This window comes from Haemorhous mexicanus, chromosome 1, assembly GCF_027477595.1.
Source record: "Haemorhous mexicanus isolate bHaeMex1 chromosome 1, bHaeMex1.pri, whole genome shotgun sequence".
NCBI lineage: Eukaryota > Metazoa > Chordata > Aves > Passeriformes > Fringillidae > Haemorhous > Haemorhous mexicanus.
The window spans coordinates 35,774,401-35,789,014 of NC_082341.1; the positions used below are offsets into that span (position 1 = coordinate 35,774,401).

At 43.2% G+C, this 14,614-nt stretch overlaps 1 protein-coding gene across 1 annotated transcript in view; it reads left to right on the forward strand.

The window, feature by feature from the left end:
* Window positions 1-481: 481 nt before the first annotated feature.
* The window catches only part of PLCL2 (phospholipase C like 2), a 99,769-nt gene continuing 85,636 nt past the window's right edge, over window positions 482-14,614 (forward strand). Inside the window, exons 1-2 of the mRNA XM_059845974.1 lie at window positions 482-827; window positions 1,518-2,063. Of these exons, the coding sequence (XP_059701957.1) occupies window positions 1,749-2,063 (315 nt within the window). The 5' untranslated portion in view covers window positions 482-827; window positions 1,518-1,748. The remainder of the gene's footprint in view (window positions 828-1,517; window positions 2,064-14,614) is intronic.

The window sequence follows — 14,614 nt, forward strand, 5'->3', positions numbered from 1 at the left end:
AGCATGCTGTGCTTTGGACACGCTTGAAGGTAACCATCAAGTTGCAGTTTCCGTTAAGCTTTTAATATTCCAGCACTCCATCGCATTCGTTCCTTTAATAATTAACGGTTCTAATTGGACTAATTGGGCTCTCATTGGGCTGTCAGCACCCGGTAGGGCCGTTCCACCGCCGCCCCCCGCCCTTCCTGCGCGCCCGCAGCCCCTCGGGTGGGCAGGGCGGATGAAGGGCCCGGGGCGCCGACGGGAGGGGCAGGAGGAGCCGCCGTTCGGAGCGGAGGGGAGCAGAGGATGCGGCCGGGCGCGGAGGGCCGGGGAGAGGGCTCTTTTGTGTCGGCCCGGAGCCCGGCCGAGAGGCGCGGGGCGGGAGCGTGCGGAGGAATCCTCCGGTAAGCGCGGGGCGCGGGAAGGGGCGGGCGGGTCCTGCCCTCGGGCGGAGCGCCCCCGAGCTGCCGGAGGGGGTGCTGGCGGCGGGGCCGCCAATCCGCGCGGGGCCGGCCCTGTGACTGGCGGCGGCGGCAGGGGGGGCGAGCCCCGATCGCTCGCTTAGCCTGCTCCGGAGAGTTTCCTCGCGGGGGCGGCCGGGGCTGCCTCTCCCCTCGGAGCTGCCGGCGTTTCCCCCCCACGGGACTGCTGCCGAGCATTGGGCCGGGGAAGGCGGCGGCGGCGGCAGCAGCAGCAGCAGCGGAGAGCGAGGGAAGCAGCCACATGAATCAGTTTCTCTCTGTATCCGGCTCCGGGCAGAGGCGGCGACCATAGCGGGGAGGAAGGGAGAGGGGGAAAAGCGGCTCCTGCAGCAGCGGCAGCCGGGTGCTCCGCTCGCCGCTGAGGTGGGTAGCGGGGCCGCAGCGTGCGGGCAGGGGGCGGCTGCCGGCGAGGGTGCCGCGGGGGCGGGGGTGCCGCTGCCCCGGTCGGGCTGTCTCCGCTCTAAAGCTGCTGAATGTCGGCAGGCAGCGGGAAGGAAGAAAAGTTGCCGAGGGCGCCCGGGGGCTGCCCCGCGGGGCGGCGGCGGCGACCCTGCTCGTGTTCCGCTGCTTCTCGCCGCCGCTCCTGGCCGGAGAGGGGCTGCGGCGGATCGTCCCCGCCGTGCGTGGGACGGGCTTTCCCCCGGGCCGGGGCCGGAGGCTTTGGGGCGTGTTGTTCTGCAAGTTCTCTTTTCGCTCCCGTTTCGTTGCTTCAGCGATTGTGGGTGTCGCTGTATCAGGGTGAGAAAATACCGCCATCAACGCCTCTCGTTTTCCCCGGCTGATCAGCCCCAAAAGCGCAGTTCCTTCGGTCCCCTCCAGCCTCCGCCGCCCCGTGGCGGCCGGGGCGGGCCGGTCCCTGTCCCCGCGGCGGAGCTGCGCTCGGTGCCCCGCTCGGTGCCCCCGGCGGGTCGCGTGTGCGGGCGGGGACCCCGGGCAGCCCCTCTCCTCCCACGCGTGTCCATGTGTGCGCGCAGGGCAGCGCGCCGCGGTGCGACGCTCCCCCGCCTCTTGTGAGGACCGGTTGTCACGTTTCGTCTCCTTTTTCCTCCCCAGGTGCTGCGGGACTGGTGCTCACCGAGCTGCCACCGACACGTTTCGTCCGTCCCCCCTCCCCGCTTGGAGCTACGCGGCCTCGGCTGCCAAATGCGCGGGGGGGAGAGAGACTTAGGCTCAAAATCCCCCGATCGTAAATAGAGAGAAAGCGGAAGGAGAGCCACCGCCGAGCGGCCGCGGGAGGAGGGGAGGGGGGCAGCGGTGGTGCTTCTGCCGTAGCCAGGGAGGCTGATGGCGGAGTTTGGCAGCGGTGGCGGCACCGGCGGCGGGGGGCTGCCCTCCTCCCCGGGGCCGGTCCAAGGCAAGGTGGCGTTCAAGGCAGGAGATGGGGAAGGAGGAGGAGGAGGCGGCGGCGGCGGGAGATCCCGCTTTGACAGTGCGGGCAGCCGGGTCTCCAACGGGGACTGTGCCCAGCCGGGAGCCGGTGAGGAGCCGGGATCAGCTCCTCCTGCAAGCCCGGAGAGCAGCAGCAAAGAAAGAGGATTTTCCGCCAGTCAACAGCGAGAAGGCAAACCCGGCATCCCCCGGAGGAGCAGCATAATTAAGGTAAGAGCTCTTGCTCCTCCCCATCGGGGTCTTTTTCTATATGATAGAGACAGGGAGATGCGGGTGATACATTGGGTTCACAGAGCATTGGCTCTAGATGAAAGGACAGGCAGCTTTTTTTCCTTTCTCTTTTTTCCCTCCCCCCTGTGGCGAGGGGACTTGATTTTTCCTTTGTCAGAAGTGGGCAACAGTGAGAGGATGGCTTTGTATACATCCACGCTTGGGGGTAGCAGGGCGTCATGTTTTGAGGTTTATTAAAGTAGAAGGGTCTAACTCCTGTTAAGGAAGGGTCTAACTCCTGTTAAGGCTGGCTTGTGACTAGACAACATGGGCACCAGCCTGGCAGGGAAAGACATGAATTGCACAGTATGCTTGTTATTTGGGATGCACCTGTGCAGAGCAATTTAGTAGCTCCATTGGCTTGTGTGTGTGACAGGCACACAGCAGGTGATGAGAGATTCAGGCTCTCATTGGGCTGGGGGTGGGAGAAGGTACATAATAGGGAACATTCTTCTTGTTAAAAATGACAGCTCGTTTAGCAGCAGGCTGAGTTGTACTTCACCTATAGAAACATCTTTATATGTAGCTCTGCATATTCTGAACGTTTATGTTTCAGCTTGAAAAGTAGAGGGAGGGTCAGTGGTAGAATGTAGTTTGGGCAAGAAGGAATGGGATTTTTTTTTTTAATACAATTATTTCTACAAAGATGCTTGTTTTGGTTTCTTAAATCCACACTTCCTGAGATGTATGTTGGGTTAGCTTTCCCAACTCCAATGAAAATATTGAGAGAACACAGAGAAATTGCTCCAATGGTATAACAGCTGTGAAATGAGGCACAACTTCAAGTACTTAAGATCTGAGTTTAATCAAGATCAGCTAGATCTAAATTAAACTAGATGTGTTGTCTTCTTAGATATTTATATGCTTCCAAAATCAGCTGTGGTAGGCTGACCTTGGCTGAATTCCAGACACCCACCAAAGCCACTCTATCACTCCCCTCCTCAGCTGGACAGGGAACAGGCAGTAGAATGAAAGGCTGAAAGGCTCATGGGTTGAGATAAGGACAGGGAGAGATCTCTCAGAAATTACTGTCAAGGACAAAACGTGACATTAATTTGTTAATTACAGTTAATTTGGGGAAATTAATTTTTTACTAATCTAATCAGTATAGGATAATAATAAATAAAACCAAATCTTCAAAGCACCTTCTCTCCATTTTGCCCCTCTCCTGTGGTGCAGGGGGATGTGTAGTGAGGGTTGTGGTCAGTTCATCACATATTTCTGCAGTTCCTTCCTCCTCATGGGAGGACTCCTCAGACTTTACCCGGCTCCAGCATTGGGTCTCCTCCCATGGGTGGGACCAGGAACTTCTATAGCCTGAGTCTTACCCACAGAGTGTAGTTCTTCATGAACTGCTGCAGTGTGGCTCTCTCATGGGGTCACAAATCCTTCTAGGAGCCCTCTCCAGGCTGGGTTTCCCACAGGGCTGCAGCCCTCTTCAGGCATCCACCTCCTCTGCCATGGAATCCTCCACGGGCTGCTAGGAGACAGCCTGTCTCACCCTGGTCTTCTCTGTGGGCTGCAGGGAAATCTCAGCTCTGGAACCTGGAGCACCTCCTCCCACCCCTTCACTGACCTTGATGTCTGCAGTGTTGTTTCACTTGTCTGTTGTCCCCCCCTTTGTCTGGCTGCAGTTGCTTCTGATCAGTGTTTTTTCCCTCCCCGGTTAAGTCTGTTATCCCAGGGGCATTACCACAGTCACTGGTGGGGCTGGCTTGGCCATCTGGGAGCTGGCTGGCATTGGTTATGTTGGTCATGGGTGAAGCCACTGGCAGCTTCTCACAGAAGCCACCCTTGTAGCCCTGCTGCTACCAAAATCTTGTCATGCAAACCCAAGAGACGTTTCACCCCTTATCAGTAAAATCCACATCCATCATATGATCTTCACAAATGTCAGTCCCATCGACAGAAAGTTCCCCATGCCAAAATCAAAACCAGCACCATCACAACACCAAACAAAACACACACAATTCACCACAGTTAGAACATAAATTTCACACAATCAGTCTGCGTTTTACCCATTATCTCTGTTGTTCTGTTGCTTGGATAGAAAAACATGTAGAATATCAAGAATATCAATACACAATAGCGTATTGAAAGGTGTGTTACCATCTCCTGGGTCTTGCTGTAAAAACCAAGGGGAGAGCAAGGGCAGTGAGCAGTGGAACACATTTGACAGGCTGTACCCACCCTTCCTGTTTGAGCAGTGATGCTGGGTGTGTGTGTGTGTGCTAAAGAAATCATAACAATGGACAGGGGGCAGCTGAGCTCGGTATTGGAATAATTTCATATTTGCTGGATTTGTCAGTAATTTTTTTTTTTTTTTTACAGGTCTTATACTTCTTAACAGTTTCTTGTTTCTTCTGTGGTAGCCCAAGAAAGACAGTAGTGTTGTTTGCAGTGTGTACCATGCTGTTCTACTACTTTGTAGTGTATGATTTAATTATGCTGCAACCTTCTCCCTCTCTGGGGACCAAGCAAGGTCACAGTACCTAGGGATTTGTGATATATTAAGATCAAGAAGCATGAGATAAGGAAATAGGTTTTGAATTACATTTCATGGATACCCGAGTCAAGGTTCTTAGTTTCTACAGCAATGACAACACTTAAGAATACAAAATTATTCAACTTTCTGCTATTATTGGTGCTGAATACCGTTTTGCAGATGTGAGCAGTAATCTGTGCAACAGCCAAGAACTGATTACTAAAACTTTCTCTTATTATTTGAATAATTATCTCAGGTGGAAAAATGTGGCAACACTGCATTTAAAGTTATGTGGTCCATATTTATTTTAGATATGACTGTTTTAGTACTTCTGGGAAAAATCACTTGTCTAAATATATTCTGATTATGATTTTGCCCGCTTAGTTCAGCAGTTCAGGTGGTTTGAGTCCAGGTGTGTTGGTGCCTGGTTTTCACTATGAAACCTACTGGAACATCTGGCATGGGTAGTAAACCTGAAGATGCTTCTTGCCTGCTCTTGTAGAGCAGAAGTCTGTAAAGAATGGGAAAAGTAAGATGTAATATGCTTTTGGAAAGTGTTCCTGGAGTTTTAATAGCTTATAACTGCTATTAAAGAAGACACAAAGTAACCTTAAGGAAGGGGTCTGCTCCATGCAGATGTAGATTTCATGTATTCATGCAAAACATGAAAAAATTGATTGCCTTTGTTGAACCAAATTTGAGGGCCAGGGACTACATTCATGCAAAACATGGCTTTGTAGTTGATCTGTAAAATGCACCTTTATGGAATATCTAATACTTAAATGTTGTGTCTGCCAATTACTGTGTAGGTGCTTGGGTCACGAACGGAAAACTGACATTTGAATAATAGTTCTAGTTCAGATAAAATTCTTTAGAACCACATGTTTGTGCATGAAAATCAGGAGCATAGATCCATGTTTTATTTTGGTTTCAGTCTGTGCTTCCATTGGCTGTCTATTTTCATAACTCTGAGAAGAGCAGTTGCTGCCTTTTTCCCTTTCCTTTCTTACTTGCAGTATCTGTTCCCTTTTTCCAGTAGCTCCATATTTTTTCTGTCTTATTTCTTTTGTGCACCTGCTAATTTTGACTTTTTCTTTCTTGTTTGGTATAAGGAGATTTACTCTCCGAGGCTGAGGTGTCACCTAGCATGATGACAGGTGCTGCAGCTGCTATTACTGGAAAAAGCAACGCAGTCTTTATACATAGTAGTTTACGTGGCCTTTCACTCTCATGTATCAGCTGTGTTTAGGCTGAAAGGATTAAATTGAATTTGTAGCAATTTGTATTGAATTTGTAGCAATTTTTATGGAATAACGTATTTTATTGATTGCCTTTGTTGAACCAAATTTGAGGGCCAGGGACTACATACATATGTTTGTAGAGACTTTTTCACTTTCTATTTCTTATTCTCTGTATTTATGAGATTCTGATTTTTCAAGAGGCAATAGTGATGATGCATTGTGCATCCATGGGATTAAGGCTTTTGGATACCTGACTTGTGAACTAATTTATATACCACTTGTTTGTATGTAGTGCGTTTTGGGGTGACTGTTTCATTTTTCCATAATATTTTCCTTGGTGCAGCTGGCTGTGGTTTCCTATTATGTAATTTCCTACAACATTTCCTATAATATTCTGTGAAATTAATTTACATCTTGCAGTTCAAAGTGGGTTGGAGCATCCTGTGAACTTTTCTTAGCTTCTCTGACAGTTGGCAGTGAGCTTGCTTTATTTTTGTGTGAGGTTCCTCCACGCCTTTCTTAAAGAGACTTTGAGGTGGTAGGCGTTTGAGAATCTTTCAGGCAAGTGACTTGTGGTGTATGGGTTTGTTTCCTCAGAGCTGCCTGCTTCCAGGGGTGTCCAATAAATGCTTACAGAACCTCATGGTTTCCCAAAGCTATAGACCTAGACAGAAAGAGATCCATGGGGATAAATATGTCTTTATTAGGAGACAGGTTGCATTAATAAAATGAGAAGAGATACACTTAGGAGAGGCTGCAGTTATTTAGGAAGGCAGCAGTGAGAAACACGTGGAGAAAGGTGGCTTTAGCATTCTGTGAGCAGGAGTGTTTTTATTAACATGTGTGTGGAAGCAAAATTCAGGGTGTTTTTTTTTGCATATACCAATATTGATCTCAATGTCAGTACATTTCTTGGCCGATAACTTAGGCAAATTTGCATCTTTCTTTTTTTCTTATATATCTAAACTCAAGCTTTCATTCTGTAAAGTCACGTACTTGCTGAGCATTGTAAACTTCTATCTTTCAAATTCTGTAAGAAGAGAGGAACCAAATTTAGCAGGTAGATACTCTAGGGTATAATTTTCAGCAGAGCTTTGCTTTGAAACTAAACATATCCATGTCTTTCTATGACAGGGGATTTAGACAGCGTGTACATCAAGATCTTCTTTCTTGTTAGAGTGCCAGAATATGTTGCTAACTTGTTCAGTCTTCTGTGATTTCTAGTTCATACTGTAAACCCATTTGTATCAGGTGTAAACAATATGGAATATGGAAAATGTTGGACAGTGTTTTCTACAACTATGATTGTTTTAAAGGCTTTGATATAAACACTTTTGCATTCATGGTAAGCTCCAATGTAGCATTTTCAGTGGACTTAGGTTCTCTGCAGTCCGAAATTGTCTTAGCCACAATGTTTGCAAGTCTTCCTGGAGGCCCAAGAATAGGTCATACATATTTGGCTTCCATCTGAAAATATCATGGAATTAAGTTGCTGGACACAGTTTAAAGTATATGAAATTACCTGATTTTCAATCATTTTTCATGTTGCAAAGAAACCTGTGTAATGATGCAAATAAATTTGATTTGGTCCAAAGATGCTAAGGTTCCCTAACTTCAAAGAAAACAGCCATGGAGAGGAAAGAAGGAAACAACATATTTGATTTACTCATGCCTTTCCCCTTGGAAACAAAATGCAATAGTATCAGCTGAATTCCTTCTGGTTACAGAAGACCTTTGAAAGAAGGACATGGATGTGCCAGCAGTAAAAGGTATTTTGCCTAGAGCACATGTGCTAATTGACACCAAAAGTGACAGCACAAAAAAAGCACATATATTTAGGAAAGAAGGCTGTGATAGTTGAGCTCCCCCTACATCTTACCCTGGACAGCTATGCAGCCAAAGTGTTGGCTTTCTGAGAGGCAGATTCTGGATTTGTTTTTGTTTGTTTCTTAGCTTTTTCTTTTTGTTTTAATGCAGATCTGTCTTATCTCTGGTTTGTCAGTATGAGAGACCTGAATAGCTACTTGCAGCTCCATGAGTCCTGCAGCTGTCTTTTAGAAGGTGCTGTCTCTGTGTTTTGTTGGACTCTCAGCTAGATTATAGAAGGTTACCGGCACCTATCCATATTTGTATTTCTTCTCCATCCTCTACTACTGATTTTGTACTGGCTTTCTATTTTTAAAAAATTGAATATTATTAAAAGAATATTTAACACCGTAAAGAGCATATCCCCTGTGATACAAAAGCTGTATACCTCAAGTATTTGCATAGAGTATCATAGATACATTAGACCTATGTATCAGGCAGTTTCCTACTTGTTAACTGTGACTCTGTGTGTCACAGCCGCTGAGTGGGTATGTTGTGCAATGTATTTTATTTGCATGAGTAGTTTCTGTAGACCACAGTAATCAAAATTTTATTTGCAGATATGCAACACATAAAAAAAAAGCTGTTTGTAGAAATGTATACATGGGGAATACTGCCTTTATGTGATTGTTAGCTTATATACTATAGTCCATGAAGAGAAGTACTTTTTCCAAAAGCTGACTTGAAGCAGGCTCTTAATTTGGATGAATTTAGCTTCTCTGACTTTTCTTCTGGAAGAGCTTATCTGTCTATTTCTCTTAACTGAGTAAAGAGCTTGGCTAGTGTGAATAACAGCAACTCCTTCACCCCCTCTGCCCACAAAACCTTAGACTATCCACAAAACATGTTCAGTCTTTTCAGTGGTGAAAAATTAATTAATGGATTTAAAAATCATTATGAATACCTGATGAATAAGATTTTTACTTATGCCTATTATCAGGCTTGATTAGTGACACGACTAGTTTAGCCTATTTTTAAACTAGGAATTAGAGCAGTGGTGTCCTGCCCATGGTTCACAAATAATACACCGTGCTCCCATGATTTGACTACATTCATGGAAGATTAAAAGAATTTAAACAGAAACTGACAGGACAAATTAATAGTGTAGTTTTCCAGCCTTTGCTGGTCCATGGGTGATATTACCATCAATCCCTGTATTATTTGCACTGACTCAGTTAGGAAAAACCCTTCTATAGAATTCACCAGTTATCAATCTCTAAGGGCCAAATTAATTTGGAACACATATAGTATTAGTTCATGGATTCTAAATTATTTATCTTTTCCCACAAATGTAGGATTATGTTCAAAATTTATATGTGAAAATATAAACAGACTAGCAGGTCAATTTTGGGGGAGGAAAGGTATATCATAATTTATGTGTAATATACACAGAAAAGAGGAAACTATAAAAATGTTATAAAAATCAGCCATGTATATGTATTGAAGAAGGCTTAAAAATAGGGCTGGAAGAGACCTCAAGAGGTCAGTCTACTCTGCTCCACTGCTGTGATCCACTGCTCTGCTACAGGATCAGCTGTTAATAAGTTTCAGTATGATGCTTTTGTCTTTTAATCACCTCTTCATTATGATCCTTCTATGCAGGCTGCTGCCTGATTGTTCCTCTTTGTAATGGGCAAAAGCAATCATCTGCAAAAAGCTTGTACTTGTCCTACTAACTGCATTCTAATTTTTTCAGATTATACCTTCAATTTCCCAGGTTCTTTCTAGTTTTAACTTACCTTCTAACATACATGCAGCTCTTCCACCTTCAGGTAAACATCCTGTTTTAATGATGCTCTCATTTTATCATACGTGGTATGTGATTTTTTTTTTATTTTTTCTGTTGTTGTTAAGTGATTGTAGACTTTGGTACAAGATCAAATCATATTGGTTAAAATAAAAATTGGTTATATGTATTCTTTACCACCTTTAAACAGAGCAATATGATGTTGCAGAATCTAGTTCAAAAATACAATTTATGAGAAAATATTGTTCCTTCTATATATATTACAATAATTGTTGGTAAGTACAAATTGATATTTTTATTATTATTACTGGATCGCAGCATTGGCACAAAAAGGGCCCTTTGGAAGGGGCTGGTTTGTTTGTCTTTATGGAGAGTAAGTAGCAAGTGGCCTCTTTCCCTGTTTTGCAGCTGTGTTTATGAAGAGCATTGTTACTGTTTTACAGTTGATCTTCACATCTGGCGTGCCTTTGAAACAAGGGGCAGTGCCAAGCTGCACTTGCTTTTCCCTGTTGTAGAAGACTGTGCATGAAGGAGTCCTTTGAAAGGATTGTTGCCCGTCCTCTTGACTGCAGTACATCTCTTAATATCTACTTAAGTGGCTTCTTTTCCAGAGCTGTCTGCACAGCCTCACCTGTCCCTTGTTTCTGAAGAGGAAGGTCCCTGATTCACTCGCCTGTTCCCTCCTAGACCATAAAACATGAGTGGTCAAAACGCTGAAGGGTGCATTATAGTGAGTGACTGGAAATGGGCAATACTGAGGCTCACAGTGTTACCTGCAGCCTTGGGAAAGTAAAATAGCTGTGATTCATTTGTGCCTCTCTTGGGATTCCTTTTAATGTCATTTGGCCTTTTGGAGTAAGTAATAAAATATCCTTGAGTATGTCAGATTGTATACCATGCTCAGGGATCTTTTCAGCTACCAAATATTCACATTCTGGCAATAAGTGCAGGCAGACAGGAAGTATCTTTAAACAAACAAACCAGCTCCTTTTCAGAATAGCAGCTGCCAGTTTGATCAAATGAACAATAAAAAATAGCAAGATATTAAGCGGAATTTCAAAATTAACTCTAAAAATCTTTAACAAAAGAAACATATAGGTGTTTCATTTTGGTGTAAGAAATGGGTACTTTACAAGTATATAGCAGATAATTGATATTATGCCTATTAGTGTAATGACTGTCCTAATGCCTTTGCTAAAATTGATTAAAATGGTTTGATATTTCCTTTAAATTATGAGATAATCAGTGTTGCATAATACTGCTGCTTTTTCTGGTAAAAAACACATCCACAGAATTTTCAAGATCCTTTTATGGCTGAGTTTCTGTGATTATAACTTTTCCCTGCTATTTTCTTATATTTGTTTTTTTTCTTACCAGCATTATTATTTTGCTTACACTAAAAAAACCCAGAGCATTGTGCAGCTCTGTGTGTGCTTTGATGTTTTAGCATCTGTGAACGGATCCCCATCCTTTACTGCCCTTTTTAGTGTAGGATAGGAGAGGAAGAATGATTGTGAAATTCTGCAGCAGCAGAATGGTCTGCATGGGTTTTGTTTTGTGAAGTACCTCTTATGATGGACAACCATGGATGCTTTATATATTTGATTACCTAGTTCCTTGTGATAAAAGAGTTTGCTGTTGCCAACTCTTTGCTCTAGTTACGTTTCATAAAATTAAATGTAAATGGTTCTTATTTAGAAAAATACAATTTCATTGCTTTGTATTACCAAAGTGTAGTTTGGACTAAAAGGACAGGAATTCAGCTTGTGTTGAAGCCTTTGTTAAGAATGTTTTCTTTCCTATTGTTGGGGGTTTTAGGATAGGCAGCTATTTATTGATTTTAAGTAACTCCTGTGAACAGTACAGGAACCCGCACAAAACGGCAAGACAGTGACTCTGTATACTCTACCATGGTTCTTTGTTTAGTAAATTTAAAACAGAATGGATCTCTTTCATGTAGGTATTGTAGCAAATGTTAGTTTCTGAGTTGCTGAAATAATACTTACATCATTGTAATATTCATGTTTACAATGTAAATACATACATTTTTACTACATAAGGCAGAAAAAATTCAATAATAATTGGAAATAAATCACTTCAGGAAATGGCTTGAATCAACTGAAATGTATTTTGTGGTTTACAGAGAATGGTCCCTAAATAATGTTTTTTTTGAGATATGTTGATGGCAGTTTGTTGCAAAAAGCCAGTGTTAATTCTAGAGTTCAAGATTAATATTTATGTGAAATGAGAAATGTATTTAGGCCTGGCACATTACTACCACTTAGTGGAGAAAGGTAGATCAGACATGAGTAGTTTGAGTCCCTGTAGTAATAGGTTTCCTTGGTTTTGAAGACTTCCCCCCCTGCCAAGAACTTTACATGGCTTATTCGGTGTATTACATTTGTTAAACCCAAGTGTCCTTTAACTTCTCGCTGTTCTTCCCAGTTGTGGTAGTTGCAGAGATGTTTCACAAGCATTGTTTGAGGTTAGCACCTTTCAGCTTAAATAATGTGTGCCTCATGCTTGGTACTTCTGCAGGGAGCAGCCAGCCTGGTCTGGAATCTGCTCTGAGAATGGTGGTGTAGTGTGAGGGCACCAAATGCTTTCAGTTGCTATAAGAATTATCTTGTGGCATTTTGTAGATTTAGAAAGATGCTGTGGAATTGATAGCATTGGTCTTTCACTAGCTTGTTTGGCCTGGATCCTGTTTGTGTCTGTCACCTCATCTGTTGTGTCACCTTGCCTGCTTGTCCCTCCTCTTCTTGGCTGTCTCTGCATCCTTCATACAGCTTGGCCTTCCTGCTTCAGCAGTAACAGCCTGGCCACACTCTGCTTTTTGTCTGGAACAGCTGGTGGAGAACATTTTATTTCCTAGGGCTGGAGCAGAGCAGAACTCCGTGTGCTCTGTGCAGTACTTGGTGTCTGCCTGTGAGTCCCCAGCAAAGGAGGGATGAAAGGGGAGTGCAGAGCCCAGTGCAGGCTGCTCAGCCTTCACACTGCCTTGGAGTCCCACAGGCTTTGGGGCTTGAACCTGTCTGCGATGAAAGCTTGGCTGCACAGCTTGGGATAAATGCATCTGTTTCCCTCAGCCTTCAAAAGCCCTCCCAGTCCTTGCGAATTTTAAGGATGGCTCCTGGGGTCAGGCTGAAAAGTCCATTTGGCTCATGATGTTGCTTCCAACAGGAAGAATGCAAAAAGCCTTCTTTTCTGACATCTGCTTCCAGCCAAAAGTGATCTGGAGCTGAGGCACCTTTAATCCTTACAGGTGGATTTTCTCCCCCATTAAGTGTCAAAGGCCAGTTTGACTTTTGGAAGCTTTTAACATCCTATGGCAGTTTCTTAACTAAATGTTGTGTGAAGAAGCCCTCTTTTTCCTTCTTTTTTTTTTTTTTTTCCCCTTCTTTTCTCTTTGCATGGTTTTACTAGGTAGCTATTTTCTTGTTTACCTGGTATCCCCTGGTTCTTATGTTAGAACAGCACTTTATCTTTTCCACAAAGGTGCTCCTCAAATGTGAGTTCCTCACATTTGCTTTATGTAATTTCTTTTCCTGGGCTAAAAAATCTTAATGTTTTAGTTGTTCCACCTATTGAAGCTTTTCTGTGCTTTTTTTTATTCTGGTGCTCTTTTATATCTCTTTTTCTTTCCATTTTATTAATTTTGTTGCAGTGCAGGACTAAAATGGTATTCTGAATGTGTGCCAGTCAAATGTGTAGATCCACTATAACATAATGAAAGTTTAGCAATATTGTGATACTAAATTGGACTTTAATTTATTTATTTTTAGTGTTGTCATCATCAAATATTTAAGTGGTATCACTGCTGCTAATTGGCAGTGGGAGAGTGCTGTTAAAACCTTTTGCTAAATATTTAAAACCTCCTTTTTAAAGAACTGTGTGAGAAGGGCAAGGCTGCTGATGATACTTCTGTTGGAAGTGGCTGCCATTAACATCTTTGCAGGAGACAGTTGCTCTGCTAGAAGTCTTTTAGCATGTTACCGAGTCTTTCCATGGGGCTGGTGACACCATTGCTGATTAGCACATCCAGCTTCCACCTGTGGTTGTCTTCCAAGGTTCTTGTCCAGCACTCATGTTGATGGATTTTTTATTCAAGCTTTTTTTTTCTTTTGCTTTATAATGTCTGAGGCTCTTCAGAATGCCTGTGTCAGAGTCCAGAAGAGTCAAGAAGGCATTTTTATTCATTAAAAAACTCACACAAAGTACAACAATGAGATCTGAAAATAGAACATTTAAAGTTTCACTTCAGAGAATTATTCAACTGAGGATTAAAAAGATTATTAAATACAGCAAGCAACGAAGGACAAAGATAACTAGAAGTTTCTGTGTCCCACAAGATTGATACAACAACATTATCTTGGAAGGAAATCCCAGCACTGTTGCTTGTCTGTCTTTCTCCTTTGAGAAGGGAAACTGGTTTTTCTTTTTGTTCTTTACTTTCTCACTACTGAGAAGGAAAGTAATCCCTATTAGCCTGCTCCTTCTCAGCTGGGCTGCTCTGTTGACACATGCCTTGGTTATTCCTGAATTCCTGAGGATTTTTGAATCCTCATGCTTTTGTGTGACCATTTTGTGACAGGAGTCCAATGTCTGACTCATAATTTCTGAGCATCCCTGTCAGCAGCATTGTATTTATGCAATTAAGTCTCAAAGCTTCAGGTAATTCTCCTGCTTGTTCTAAAATGTCTAATTATGTGTTATTTTTCTTCTGTAAGTGACATACACTCAGTTGGAGTAACAAGAATAGAAAGTGACGTGGATTTTCATTATTTTACACGTGGAAATTAATATTTCTTTCCATAAATATTGAACTTAACCTCCAAAAATAGTAGTTTAGGAGTTCTTGCCTTGCTGGGAGAAATTTCACCATTTTTTGTCCTGAGAATTGCTGATGAATTTTTATATTGGTTGGAAATCATAGCTCAAGTGTATACTTTCAGTGGGTTCAGCTGCAGAAAATATATATTTTTTTCTTCTACATCTAATGCCAAATTCAGCTCAGTCCTTAGTGGATATATAAAGTTCACTATAATCATTTGAGTGCCTTGTGATTAAAGCTTTGGCCAATAAAAATGATTTACAAGATTACCCACTTGCCATATACCTAAGAATTTTGATTTAATTTTATTTAAAAAAA